This window comes from Notolabrus celidotus, chromosome 12 (assembly GCF_009762535.1).
Source record: "Notolabrus celidotus isolate fNotCel1 chromosome 12, fNotCel1.pri, whole genome shotgun sequence".
NCBI lineage: Eukaryota > Metazoa > Chordata > Actinopteri > Labriformes > Labridae > Notolabrus > Notolabrus celidotus.
Genome location: NC_048283.1, coordinates 31,835,181 through 31,850,192, shown reverse-complemented (window position 1 = coordinate 31,850,192; position 15,012 = coordinate 31,835,181). Strand labels below are relative to the sequence as shown.

At 39.9% G+C, this 15,012-nt stretch overlaps 1 protein-coding gene across 1 annotated transcript in view; it reads left to right on the top strand.

Annotated features, from left to right (window-relative positions):
* Window positions 1–1,871: 1,871 nt before the first annotated feature.
* me1 (malic enzyme 1, NADP(+)-dependent, cytosolic) overlaps window positions 1,872–15,012 on the top strand; it is a 116,918-nt gene continuing 103,777 nt past the window's right edge. Inside the window, exon 1 of the mRNA XM_034696983.1 lies at window positions 1,872–2,261. Coding sequence (XP_034552874.1) covers window positions 2,133–2,261 — 129 coding nt within the window. The 5' untranslated portion in view covers window positions 1,872–2,132. The remainder of the gene's footprint in view (window positions 2,262–15,012) is intronic.

Below are 15,012 nucleotides of genomic sequence, written 5' to 3'. Positions count from 1 at the left end.
ATTAAAGAACAAACAAAACCTAAAGTCGGACGTATTTGAACACATGAGGATGGATTTTTACTTTCCCTTTTATTCTACAACCACCCTTTGTTGCTTCTCCTAGCTCTCTCAGGCACATTTAAGAGGACTTAATCAGTCTGAACATCTTTACACACTTGGCACAACCTTGGCATAAGCCTTCAGACATGTTCACTCAGGGTTCAACCTCTCTTTATCTCAGTGACACTCCCTGACATAGCAGAATTCATTTGTTTGTCAAATCAGCTGGTTTTGTAAGTGGAGTTTATTAAATCTGGCGCATGACCTCATCAATTGGAAGAACAGGTATTTCTGACTGTCACACTCTCTGCTGTGTAATGTTGCATAACTCTCCTGCTGGAACTGTATGAAGGCTGAAGGTTGACCTTGACTTCAAATAACCTCACTCCTGTCACAGTTTACAGACACACTATGTCATTAAGTGATTCTATTTGTCACAAACATCATGACTCATCACTTTTGCTTTTAATCATATATTAAAATTATACAACAATATAGTATGGTACATGTAATAGATTTAATTCAAATAAAAAAATCTGATTTTAAGTAGTTTGCTCGTCACAGAGAAAAGTGGTAATCAGTGTGAATGAAATTCAATTAACATGAGGAGTTATTACTCAATATCTCAGAACAGGACTGGAAAAGGGCTTGTTCTAAAGTTCACACAATGTCTATAAATAGTCAACTTAGAATACTATAATTCAAATGGCTAATGCATATATACACAACACCTGTAAAATTAAACAAGTACAACAAGAACATTCCAGACACATGTATAAAATGTATTGAATCTAAAGGAACATTAGTACACTGTATGTGGGAATGCATACTAGACCCCAAATTGTTTCTGTTAGCAATATATCCAGAAAATCACTGTTACACTGAAAATGAATGCAACATGTATTGACCATACTCTGCTGCAAAGAAATGTATTGCACAAAACTGGAAAGACACTAACAGACCCAGTACCACCCATTGGTTAAATCAGATGTTGTCAACCCTCCCATTAGAAAAAAATAACATAATGTACATCCAGAAAGCCAAACAACATGTATTTGAAAAAAATGTGGAAACCCTTCATTGATTATGTTAAAAAACAACAACACTGCAGTCCCAAAATCCATGTAGAAATGCAGATTCTTTCTGACCTTGATTTTATTTTATTTCTTTCAAATTGAAAAGCCTTGTTTGATTTAGAGAAGCTCTGTTCACTTTAATTTTCAGATGAATTACTTTTGTCCATTTTTTAAACCTATTTTTTTTTTTATTTTTTATTAAATAGTTGCTTAACAACACAAGACGGGTGAGAGACATGACAATACCATACACAATATAGAAAACAAAGTGAAAGACAAGACAAGTGAACATTTCAGAGTGATATATGTGTGTGTGTGTGTGTGTGTGTGTGTGTGTGTGTGTGTGTGTGCGTGTCTATGTGTTTGTGTGAGTGTGTGTGGGCGTGTGTGTTTTGTATGTTTAATTGTATTAAATAGGACAGTAGAAGATAAACTGGGTGAGAGAAGATAGTGAAAACAATTCTGGGGGGGCTAAATTAACAGAGATACCAAACATTAAATAATTATAATAATGGATAAATACATAAAAAGAAAGAAAAATAGAAAAAAATAAAATAAAATAAAATAAAACATATGTTAAATCTTGAGATACTGCCATTCAGCTGTGAAAGTGGAAAATGATTCATGATAAAGCTGTATTTTTGTGGTTATAAACTTAAAAAAAAACACTATTGCAAAAAAAACAAAAAAAAAAACATGACGAGTTGTTTGGAAGACACTGCTATTTAAATTCAAATTATTTGAATCTTAAGCAACAGTAATCTGTTCTTCATCTTTGTCAACCCCTCATTAAAGTTTGTACCTGCGTTAGAATAATTGGCATACGCCTTGCAGGTGATACAGGAGGGACTTTGCTCATCAAGACCTTTGGTAAACTAGAAACACTCATTGATAAGAACGCTCTTCTTACATTGAACCACTTCATTCGGAGACAGGAGCTTAGTGTGCGGACCTGCGCATCCACTTGTTGAGTGTACAACAGTTCACCGTCGCTCTATTTAAAGAGACAACAACAACATGGCACACGGGCTGGTCAGACGGGAGTCTGTGGAAACCGAGATGCACAAGTCCGAAACCAAGAGAAAAACCTTTGTTTACACTAAGAAGAGAGGCTACGATGTGACCCGGAACCCCCACCTGAACAAGGTAGGAGCGTCCACTCTGTTCTTTGAGGTTTTAGTTTGTTTCCATGAACAAGGTTGGCAAGTAGATGCTGCATTCAGGGACTGCAGGAAATATTGGAATTCTGAATGGCGCCGCAACGACAGACTATAAGTGTTGTACATGATGGAAGATGAGGATGCTGTGTGATATCATAATCACAGATTAAGCTAACACTTAGGGATCGGATGCGTTCAACTTGGATTTGCTAGTTTATTACGAGTTAGGTGATTGCAGCCCTAACATAATGTTAAAACGTTGCCAAATACAGTGAGCCCTCTTTAAACTACTGAAATGTTTCTGTTACCAGTCGAAATACTTAACGTGTGAGCAACGTTACATATACTTTATTAGGCCACTCTAACAAGTGTTTATTGAATCATTTCCTGGACTCCGTTATTAGCCCATGAGGAGTCCTCGAACGCAACATTAGACAGGAGGTATCAGCTTTAGAGACGCGGTTATATTTAGATTTAAAGAGACCTGCTGCTGCAGAGTAGGGCTTTTGTTAATACTGCCTTGTCACGTATTGGTTTTCAAAGACTGTTATGTAGTATTTGTACATTCTTAACACACGTCATACCTCATAAAAACTACAGCAGGCCTGTGTGACTCAGCATATTCAACTCAACTCAACTCAATATATCTTTCATACATATAAACATGCAGCCCAAAGTGCTTCACAGAATATCAGAGACAGAAAACAACAGCAATGGTAAAATTATAAAAGACATGATTAGAAATAAAATACTTAAAAATAGAATAAGATAAAATCAGTAGAGTGAAATTAATAAAATACGTGACAGTGGAAAGAAAAGCTAAAAATAAGGTAGCATTGACAAGGTCAGATAAATACAAGAAATAAATAGATAAATAAATAATTAGTTAAGATAAATACATGTTAAAGCAATGCTTAAAATAATGATAATGATAAAAATAATAATTAAAATAATAATAATAATAATAATAATAATGCAGTCCAGGGCTAAAAATAAATGACTCCAAATTAAAAGCTAGATTAAAAAGGTAAGTCTTAAGTTTAATTTTAAAAACACCCAGAGAGCTCGCTGTTCTGACATCCAGAGGCAGAGAGTTCCATAGCTTAGGGGCATAAAAACAGAAAGCTCTCTGTCCGGTGCTTGTGTGAGACACACAAGGAACATTTAAAAGGGATGCATTCGAGGACCTCAGTGATCGGGCTGGAACATAATATTATATTGTGACAAGCTGCAGTGAGCTCCCTGTGGAAAGTGTTATCATATCAAGTGACAAAAGAAGTTACTGTCCCTATAAAACACTGTAATTAAATATTGTCTTCACTTTCTTCTCTGAAACTAAAATGCGGAACAATGTGAGAAATTGCTCAATCAAGCAGCAAAATTGCTGAGCAGCTTCCTTGCAGATCACAAGATTTGGAGGATGGCTTGTTCTTATTATGATTATTGTAGTCTCAAGAGATGTGTGACAGGATTGCTTTGGGCGGACCCTGCTGTATTATTAGCCTGTTCCTGTCACTAAGCCTCAGATACATTTTAACAAAAGAGCCTCTAGCATCATCCGATCCATTTCCAGTGTTTTCTCTTGGTTTGTGTGGTGGGTCAGGGCCCCAGAGGTCAAACTGTGGTGACAGAGTCTCTGTCCATGGTGCTGACTGCCCATCCAAACAACAGACTGGATTCAGGGTCACTTTAATGTCAAGTGTGCCCTACAAACATAATGTGGTCTGACCACTTTTTTTCAGACTAATTTTAGCACACGTGAACAGTCCCTTTCCCCCCTGAGCTGTTTTCTGTGTCCTCACTGGCTGAACATGTTTCCTTTCTGAAAGCTACAGGAAGTCACTGAACTGCTAGCCTATCAGAAGTTAAACTGTTCTGGTTTATTTCAGCATGAATTCTCAAATACACCAGTGCGGCTACTCTTAGTTCTTGTATAAAAGCTGTTCCAGGCTGATAAAAGTTGCAGGCAGTTTGCCACGGCTGAAGCAGCTGCCAGCCGGGCTAGTGTCATCAGTGAGCTGATAAGTGAGACAGTCAGGTTCAAACAGACGGTGACTGTGGAGTGAAGGGTGTGAGCTGGTGACTGCACAGAGACCTGATTGTTAGTCAAGTTAATGACTCCACTCCTGAGACCACCTCATGCTGAACACCAACCTGGTGTGTTTGTGTTCATGTTTGAAAGTGTGCAAGTTGAGGGAGGGTAAAGTAAAGCATGAATGCAACATGACTGATAAGAAATAAGATACTTTTTTATAAAACATGTACACTACCGTCCAAAAGTTTGGGGTCACTTAGAAATGTCCTTATTTTTTAAAGAAAAGCACAGTTTTTTTCAATGAAGATAACATTAAATTAATCAGAAATACACTCTATAAATTGTTAATGTGGTAAATGACTATTCTAGCTGTAAACGCCTGGTTTTTAATGGAATGTCTACATAGGTGTATTTTCCAGCAACAATCACTCCAGTGTTCTAATGGTACATTGTGTTTGCTAATTGCGTTAGAAAGCTAATGGATGATTAGAAACATGTTGAAAACCCTTGTGCAGTTACGTTAGCACAGCTGAAAACAGTTTTGCTGGTTAGAGAAGCTGTAAAACTGGCCTTTCTTTGAGCTAGTTGAGTATCTGGAGCATCACATGTGTGGGTTCGATTATACTCTAAAAATGGCCAGAAAAAGAGAACTTTCACATGAAACTCCACAGTCTATTCTTGTTCTTAGAAATGAAGGATATTCCATGCGAGAAATTTCCAAGAAGCTGAACATTTCCTACAACGATGTGTACTACTCCCTTCAGAGAACAGCAGAAACAGGCTCTAACCAGAGTAGAAAGAGAAGTGGGAGGCCCCGGTGCACAACTGAACAAGAAGACAAGTACAGTAGAGTCTCTAGTTTGAGAAATAGACGCCTCACAGGTCCTGAACTGGCAGCTTCATTTAATGGTACCCGCAAATCGCCAGTGTCAACGTCTACAGTGAAGAGGCGACTCCGGGATGCTGGCCTTCTAGGCAGAGTGGCAAAGAAGAGGCCATATCTGAGACTGGCCAATAAAAGGAAAAGATTAATATGGGTAAAAGAACACAGACATTGGACAGAGGAAGATTGGAAAAAAGTGTTATGGACAGACAAATCGAAGTTTCAGGTGTTTGGATCACACAGAAGAAGATTAGTGAGATACAGAACAAGTGAAAAGATGCTGGAAGAGTGCCTGACGCCATCTGTCAAGCATGGTGGAGGTAATGTGATGGTGTGGGGCTGCTTTGGTGCAAGTAAAGTGGGAGATTTGTACAAGATAAAAGGGATTTTGAATAAGGAAGCCTATCACTCAATTTTGCAATGCCATGCCATACCCTGTGGACAGCGCTTGATTGGAGCCAATTTCCCCCTACAACAGGACAATGACCCAAAGCACACTTCCAGATTATGCAAGAACTATTTAGGGAAGAAGCAGGCAGCTGGTATTCTGTCTGTAATGGAGTGGACAGCGCAGTCACCAGATCTCAACCCCATTGAGCTGTTGTGGGAGCAGCTTGACCGTATGGTACGCAAGAAATGTCCATCAAGCCAATCCAACTTGTGGGAGGTGCTTCAGGAAGCGTGGGGTGACATTTCTTCAGATTCCCTCAACAAATAAACAGCTAGAATGCCAAAGGTCTGCAATGTTGTAATTGCTGCAAAGGGAGCATTCTTTGATGAAAGCAAAGTTTGAAGGACAAAATTATTATTTCAACTAAAAATCATTATTTCTAACCATGTCAATGTCTTGACTATATTTTCTATTCATTTTGTAACTCATTTGATAAATAAAAGTGTGAGTTTTCATGGAAAACACAAAATTGTCTGGGTGACCCCAAACTTTTGAACGGTAGTGTATGTTTAATCATAGCCAAAAATGTCATGACTTTTGGGTTCTTTGCCTGTTTGATAGAGAGGGACGGGGGCTCAATCTCAATGTCCTCCCTGAGCCCTGAACCCTTCTTGACTTAATTGACGTCACCTGTAAAGTGATTGAGGGCAGGAGGCTGTAAGGGCTCAAACTGTAGAACTGGAATGGGACAGCACTTTGAGACTTCTCACGTGACCTGCATGATGTCATGTAGCTCACCTTGCCAATATTAGATATTTTTATTGCACAATTTTTACTTTCCTCAAATTCAAGGGACTGATTACCTGATTGTCATGTGATCCAGGATCTTACCATACAGACTGCTTAACCACTACATTTCAAATATATAAACAGGCTATATAACTATAAATATATAAAATATACTGTATACACATATGTGTGAAGATAAATAGATTAAGGCTGTTTTCTATATTTATACTTACATGAAAACTTTTTTACTTGTAAATATCATTGGAACTTTCATGCTTCTTTTTTACTGTTGCACTTTTTAAAATCTCATGTTACAGCACTCATTTCCCCTTCAAAGCTTGCGGACTTCCCCTGGAATCCTGTGTTTCACGTCACAATGCTATGAACTCTGGGTAATTCCCTTATGCTAAGTCTGCACAAATGCCCACTTACAGAAAGGGGGCATAAAGGGCTCAAAAAGTCATAGAGAGATCCCTCACACACTTGATGATTTGACAGTGGGACAGCCCTAAGTCCTCATAGACTTACCAGGAATGCGCCTCAAAGTCAGTGAGTGCTTGAGGGTGGACACTGAGATTGGGCCAGGGAATATGGAAAGAGAGACAGGGGATGACGTGCACCAAATCACGTCAAGACTGAGAATCAATGAATGGAGTGCTGTTGGCCTAGCGGTCAAAGCGCCCCACATACAGAGGCTATAGTCCCCATTGCAGAGGTGGTCGGTTCGACTACCGGCCGTGACCATGTGCTGCATGTCTTCCCCCACTCTCTACTCCCCACATTTCCTGTCTCTCTACAGCCGTCCCATAATAAAGGCAAAAATGCCCAAAAATATAACTTAAAAAAGAAGACTGAGAATCAATCCTACTACCAGTGAGACATGAACCTTAGCTTCTGTACATGGGGCGCCTACTCTACAAATGAACTAAATCAATGCCCGCCTTTCTTTTATGTTGATGAAAGTTGGTTTGTACCAAATGAAGAAGCTCCAAGGTCCCAGCTTTGCTTTCTTTGGTAGCATCTGTGGCAATATGCAGTGGGCTAATTGCAGGTTTGTTTTGGTCCCTACATTAACGAGAACTCTCAAAGCTACCCACTTCTGGTAATCCCAGTTATTTGGTCTATGCCTTTGGTGACAAATGTCATGATGTTTAAATCTTGCCATGCAATACATCACCTATGACTTCACTGACTTTCGCTTCACCCTTTAATTTTGCGACTTTATTATCCCCCCTCTCTTTTTCTTGTGTTGTTCAGCAGAGCCCCTGTTTGGAGAAGCCAGCCAGATCACTGATTGAATAGCTAAGCCATGTATCACTGCATCATAAATGCAGTTTGAAGTAAAAAAATATTTAAACTGCTGTCAAGACTGAATGACGTGACCATGACGAACAGCTTTTAAATCCTCTGAAAGGGAGGAAACCCATCATTTAAGTTTTGTCAAGCACAGCCACAGGATATGTTTACCTGACAGCCCGTTTTTCTGAAGTCATACAAGTTTGTTTTAACGAGCACCCTCTTCTGCCACCATGAAAACCTTCTTTGATTTTCTGGCATATTTTTTTCTCTGTATGCTTAAATGATCTGATTGAAAGCAATGTCTTTTTTGAATCTGATGGTTGCCTGTAAATAATAGAGGTCACTCTGGGACCCACAGATTCAGCTTAAACCTGACCCAGTAAGCTGTTTGTTTACATCTCAATTTACACCTCGGGACCCTGAATGGACGCTTTGTACAAGGGAGCTATTAAAGAGGGCCAGTAGGTTGACCTAAATTCATGTGAAAGCATGAATGGTGTGGCACTTAGGTTGTTCCACTTTATTTTGTTAATTTTGATAAAAATCTTTTGAGAATTTCATCTTCAGACATTCAAATTTTGAAGTTTTAATATATAATAAAAGATAAGCTTAAGTCATAGCATCTCTCAGACTCAATGAATCGTTTTCTTGCTTTATTCCTTATTTTAATACTTTTTCTTTTGGGTAAAGTTAAGAGTTAGTGTTATAGGAGTAATTCGTCTTTGTTCTTTGGTTTATGAGGAGACTTCAGAACTGGCCACTCTAAGTGAGCTCACAACTGAGTTTCTTTTACTGTTTTGGGGAAAAAGTGTGGTTCATTTATTACATGAGTGTTGAAAATGGGCAGAAAACGTTAAGCAAAAAAGACACGAAGAGCTCCCTTTGACAGTTGTACACAAGTAACCCCTGACTGTGTTCTTTCTCATAAAACAAAATAATGCTTTTCTCTTTTAAAAGTTTAAGTTTAGACGATTTATTCTATTGTTAAGTGACAATTTTCCAGTTTCTATGACAAATTAATCCAATATTTACTCGCATTTCAAAGCAGACAATCAACCAATCATGGTAGGTGGTTGTATCTGATCAACTTTACCCTGTCATCAGTTGACTGAAATGACCCAAAACACACACACGCTCCCTCAAACACACAGCTTAGTGTCATAAAAAAGGTTTCTTATGCTGCCAGGTGAAACATCCACTGTCAGCCCCGTACATGAACTGGGCCAAGGAAATTGGAGGAGAAGGTAGGAAATGACTGCTAAAGGCCCAGGACAGGTAGCTCTCTGTGACTCAGGCAGTGGCAAATTGTTGCCCTCCCTCTGATTTTAGCCGGCCCTGAGGATGAGGTGTGTTTACCTCCCTCAGCTGGCCCACTTCACCCCTAACAGGAGCCGGTCACAGAACAACCTGCTAATTGAAGCTGAGGTGCTGCTGCGCTGAAAGCAGCCTGTCCTCACATCTACAGGCTTCGATTTCCCTTCACTCGTGCACCACATACAAACGTACACTTACAGCTCCACCTTACTTTCTCAGAGGGGGAACCGGATATTGTAGGATGTGTGTGCTCCCTGTGCAATAAAGAGATGAAGTGGGGTTCAAGGTGTAGAAAGGGTCCTCTGTGGCCAGGTAGAGAGAGCTGGCCGTGCTCCACAGACGTCCTCTGTCTCCCTGAGTGATCACATGTTAATGAGGCGTCTGTGTGAATCCCGGCTCTCAGCGCGTCTCTCTGACGCTGGTTCCGCCTGTCATTACCTTGAACAACAACAACAACAACAACAACAACCTCCTTTAAATGCTTTCAGCACCCAATCAGGGCCGCTCTTTTACTGAAAACACTGCTCTGAGCTGCTGTTGGCTCATACAGATGCCCATCAACTGGCTCTACATTGGGGTTGAAAAAAGCAGAGTTAGCACAAGTTTCACAGCAACTGCCTGGAACACATGTTTTTTTTCCTTATTAGCACATAAAACACAGATTTAATGACAAATAGTAGAACCACAAAGAAATGCACTTAACTGTAGTAGATGTGAATGCTGGAGGAAATTGAGAACCCTTACCCAGACGATCCTGCAATTGGATGCCCCATTTACAACCACAGACTCCATACGTGACATAGCAAGTTGGCTCAGATGCAAGACCAACAATTGCTGTCCTTGGCAAATGCTGAGCGGTACTGTATCTGATTGGGCGTTGAGGATGTGCCGGTATTCCAAATGGCAACATTCCTGATAACCCTCTGTCGGGACTGGAAGTCATTACGCTCTCATGACAGATTTACTCTGGTTTGGCTGACACACTCATCGGCTTTTGCTTCCAGAAATGTTGTTGGTTTCTTCACCAGGCTTTCTTTTTCCTAAAAACACAGCTGACATAAATAAATTTAGCAACAGATAAACACGTAGCAACAGTATTGTGTTGCTTTCTGTTCTGAACTGGGGATATTTCTGTGTGTTTGGGCTCACTGAATCCTCTCCTGTGGGTATGTGTCATGCTTTGCTGGTTACTGCAGAGTGACTGAACTGCTGAGTTTTCCATGTGAAACTGTCTACAGCTGGTTTGTGTCCCAAGCAAGGTCTGATAAGGCTTTTAGAACAGAGCATGCACTTAAATAGAATTATGTCACAATTGCTAGAAGATGCCAATGGGAAACTAGCTTGATGACCTGGCACTGTGCAATCTGGACCTTTGATTCTCTCTGAATCGCTGTGTCAGCATGACACAGGGACAGAGTTGGTTTCTGCCCAGTAAAGACTTATAAAAGCTGTGTGCTGACAGTTTCCTGTTAGTGAAGAATTACAGACATGTTTTGTTTGAGCTACTTGTTGAAGTTCCCATGGAGCTTGGTGATATTTCTGTTTATCAGTATCTACGCTTTCAGTCCGCTATCCATCAAACAATCAGCATTCAACTTTCAGTAACAAATCTAATAACCCATGCTAACTTGATGACAAATCTGATATTTCAATACCATTGAGGATTTTATTTTTAAGTCTGCAATTAAATATGAAGATATGGCTAATATGTGACTATCTGTAGTTGGTCTTGGAGCCATAAAAGGCAACTTACTGGCAACCTCACAGGGTATCAAAAGTCCTGCAAGCAAATGTGTCAGGCCAAGAAACATTATTAGCACAGAGCTCAAAGTAAGATTGCAACTTGATGTGTATTTTTACTTTTATTCTATGTAAAGTGACTTTGAGTATTCAAATATAACATGAATTATTATTATTATTATATTGGACATTTTTTTGTTTATGAAAGCTGGGGTTGGTAGTCAGATTTAGATACACTTTTTGTAATACTGGTTAAAATGATCTTCATGTCCTGATGGTAATCAATACATAATGTGTTCTTAAAAAAGAGAGAAAAAAAGCTGCTATCTATAGCCGGAGTAAACCTGGGAAAACACCAACCAATCACCGCCTTTAGGGTCCAATTTATTAAACCAATCAAATCCCGTCTTGCCGTTCTGCCCGCCTCCTGTGCGTACATTCCCCAGCGTGCACTCCAAGTCCTCTGCCTCTGCTTCCCCTGCCTCTATTTACTGCCCCTCTCGCTCTACCTCGGGCCTGTCCCCTCTGGCCCGGTGAGATGCTTTGCTCAGGACTGTAGTCTGGACCAGAGTCTAGAAAGCTCTCACCACGGGGGCTCTGACCAGCAAAAGAATTAATGACATTTATATAAGTCCTACAGAAAATGTATATGTATTAAACATATTGTAGCATCTGTCCGGACGCTGTAGTGATGACGAGCCTGATTCGTGAACACGTTGAGTTTTAATAACCGGTCACTGTCGGCCGTGATCACGCCAACCAACAAAGCAACAATCAATGTTTGAATGAATGAAAAACTTCTCCTCTTGTCTCTCCTCTCTCCTGCTCGCACACTCTACACCTCTCCTGATGCCTTCACTGACTGTCAACACTGTAGGAATTAAGAACATCTACAGGTTTTACAAACAGTAGAGCTGTTACAGTATTATATATGTGTTATAACTTTTCTCCTGATATCGTGTCCCCGGTGCAACTGGATAATGCTAGCATGACATTTGTGAGTACTAACAGCAGCCATGTTTGTTTGTGTTTTTAACCTTCACTATGAGAATGTTTTGGTGAGGACCGGTTTTGAATCAGTCACCATCATATGGTTGCGGGGCGTCGTTTTGGAGGAGCTCCAAAAAGGAGGGGTTAGACGGAGTCCTGAGGAAATGCTACATTCAAACTGATGCTAGTTTTCCGTGACTACCAACCCTAGCTTTAAATATCTGAACAAGTATTAAACTGATGCACTAGAAGTTATACTGAAAAAAGATTGCCCCATCCAACTGATTTTTGTAATCCTTGAGTGATTTAATTCTTAGCTTACAAAGTTAATAACCATGGTAAACATCATCCATGCTAAAAATCTGTTATCAAATGCAAAGCATGTTAGCATGATATTATTACCCGGCTCTTTTTCTAATCCTCTGGTTGTGTATGATGCTTGATTCTGATTGGTCCAAACCCCATGACAACGGTTATTAACTTTCACTAACATGATCAACACCAGAGTCAAACTGATCACACATCATGTCAAATCAATCCACTGAAAAGAGTTCAGACACATTTAGCTTCTGCTTGTTGACATCACAGACCGTAAGGTGAGGTAAACTGTTAGCTTCCGTTAGCATCATATTGGTAAACAATGTGGCTAAAACGTTAGCTTCAGTTAGCATGCTAAATCAGCATGCTACAGACATTTACATATTGGATCCTGTCCATCAATATGATGAAGGAGTGGAGCAGGTGAGAGAAACTTTAGGTTAGTGATCTCTACAAAGAAAGTTAAACCATGAGCGGTGGTGATGATAGCAGCAGGGTTCAAAGTTGTGACATTAGTTTCTTTTTAAAGGTGTGTGAACCGCAGAGCTCAGAGAAGAAGGAGAGCTGAATGAGGACAGTTTCATGTTCAATCCACCGCAACAGGCAGAGAAGAATCCATCACCATGGAACAATCACTGACGAGGAATCACTGGGACTATTTTTTAAAAACTGTGTACATAAGAATCAAGAATCAAGAAATCTTTATTGCCAAGTGAGCTTTCACACACAAGGAAATTGGCATGGTGAATGGAACACTGGTACTTAACAACAAGACAGTAAGGACACAACAAGACAGTAAGGACAATAGATATTGAAACCCAATAACTTATCTTAGAAATTATAAATACAAATAAAGATAAAAATACTATCTGTACAAACAAAGGTATAGAAGTACTTTTAAGACATGAATAAGTTAACTTAGCCTAAGCCAGAGTGCAAATTTTAGTGGCTGAATATAATAATAAAATATGTTACTGAATAAACTACAATACTGCTTTGCATCGGGGTCTTGTTTCACCCTGTTGGGATTCTTTTTCCCATAACAACCTGCGAACCATACATTATCCCTTACATGTTACGCTCAATGAACAACTCTATCTCAGAAGTTTATTACAACACAGAACCTCCAGCGTGGCGTTATTCTCATGTTTTTTATCTTTAGAGCCAGATTAGCTGTCTACCTCTGTTGATCGTCTATATTCTAAACTATATATAAGCTAATCTGCTCTGATTTCATATTTAGTCAACATGACTTTTTTATTTACTCAAAGCAAGACAGGAACGGTATTTACAGCTGTTACATAGCAACTTTAATGTCCTCAATCAAGACCGAATGAGTAAGAGTGGTGGATTTGAACATGTGAGGGAGAATAGTTATAGCTGTGTGGCTACTCACATTTTTCATTTGTGAATCTGAATCATCTTTTTATGTTTTAATGAGACCATGCGTTAGAGTCTGACATCACTGCACTCTCTCTGGGTGGAGCACAAGTCATTGTGAAAATACCAGTATGTGAGAGTGTATTATAGGTCTTTTAGTTGGTAGATGACAGTAGTTATGTGAGAGTGAACTCCATGATGTGTGCAGTCAGATTACAAGGCTACGTTTAACTGAGTGGATAAAACTGAACAAACCTTTCTCTGTTCAGCAGCTGCACTTGTCAGTCCTCCTCACTTGCTCTGTAAATATGTGTGTAAAATATGTAAGTGTGAGGAGGTGTGTGTGTGTGTGTGTGGGGGTAGTCCCAGGTGTGGCCAGGTGTTTCAGGTTGACCGCACACATTACTGTTGACCAGAAATTCCTCTGATAGACTGGAGTAGATCAGCCAGACTTAAACAAAGTGCAGACCCGTTTCCCTCCAGTAACCAACAACGACACTAGCTTGACATACAAAAACACGTGAATACACACAGACACACACACACACACACACACACACACACACACACACACACACACACACACACACACACACACACACACACACACACACACACACACACTGACATTCCATAAACCAATTTAAAGAGGTTGTTAACCTGGAGCATGTAAGTGCTTTTATCAGGGCTCTCTTCAGGGCTCACTCAATAAAGTGAGTGTAATATGATCAGACTGTCAATTCAACAGCCTCAGCATCCACACACACTCACACACACACACGTAATGCAGTGTTGATTCAGCAACAGGCACTAGCCCTACCTCCTCAGCTCACTTTTGTGCTTTTTGTAAGATGCTCCTCATTCATGTGAGCACAACAGACAAGCCATTAACTCGCCCCAGACAGAGAAAGGGAGACAGTCTGAGCCTCATCACCTTTCTATGAAGCTCATCTCAAGCATCCCACCTCTTTCAGCCCCTCCTGTCTTCTTCCCCTTCACTTCTCTTCAATGCTGCTTTTGTCTCTTATATTAAAGCAGTGGAGTTCTTTCCATTACCTCACAAGGCTACAGCAGAAGGAATTTTAAGGCTGTATTTTGTTTCAGCATTCTGTAGTGTATGGTGTATAACCAGCCATTGTGTAGAAATGATTTTCCTATGGTCTGAGAGATGGCATCAATGAGAGTGATCCTGTGTTGTTTGACATGCCTTGTGTGGTCGCAACTCCACAAAGCTATTAGTAATAATACACGTGTGTGAGATGCAGGGCTGGAAATCTGCCACTTAACATCTTGGTCACCCTATAATTTAAAATGATTTTATTTAAATAAAAATGCAAAGATAAATACATTTGCTGATGATGGATGCTGCATGAAAATGTAGAATCTGTACTCAGGAGTTTGAATTTTTAGCATGGGAAGTGTTTTGGTGCAGGAAAGACAGTCAGTGTGGAGAGCAAAAGCAGGCAGGATGCTCATCTCTGTAATGACATCCAGGCTCCCATTGCTGGTAATGTGAGAACAGCTTATATGTCACCATAAACAGATATCTTCATGAAAGTGCAGCTAACAATGTGTTCTTTACCAAACATTTCAAATCT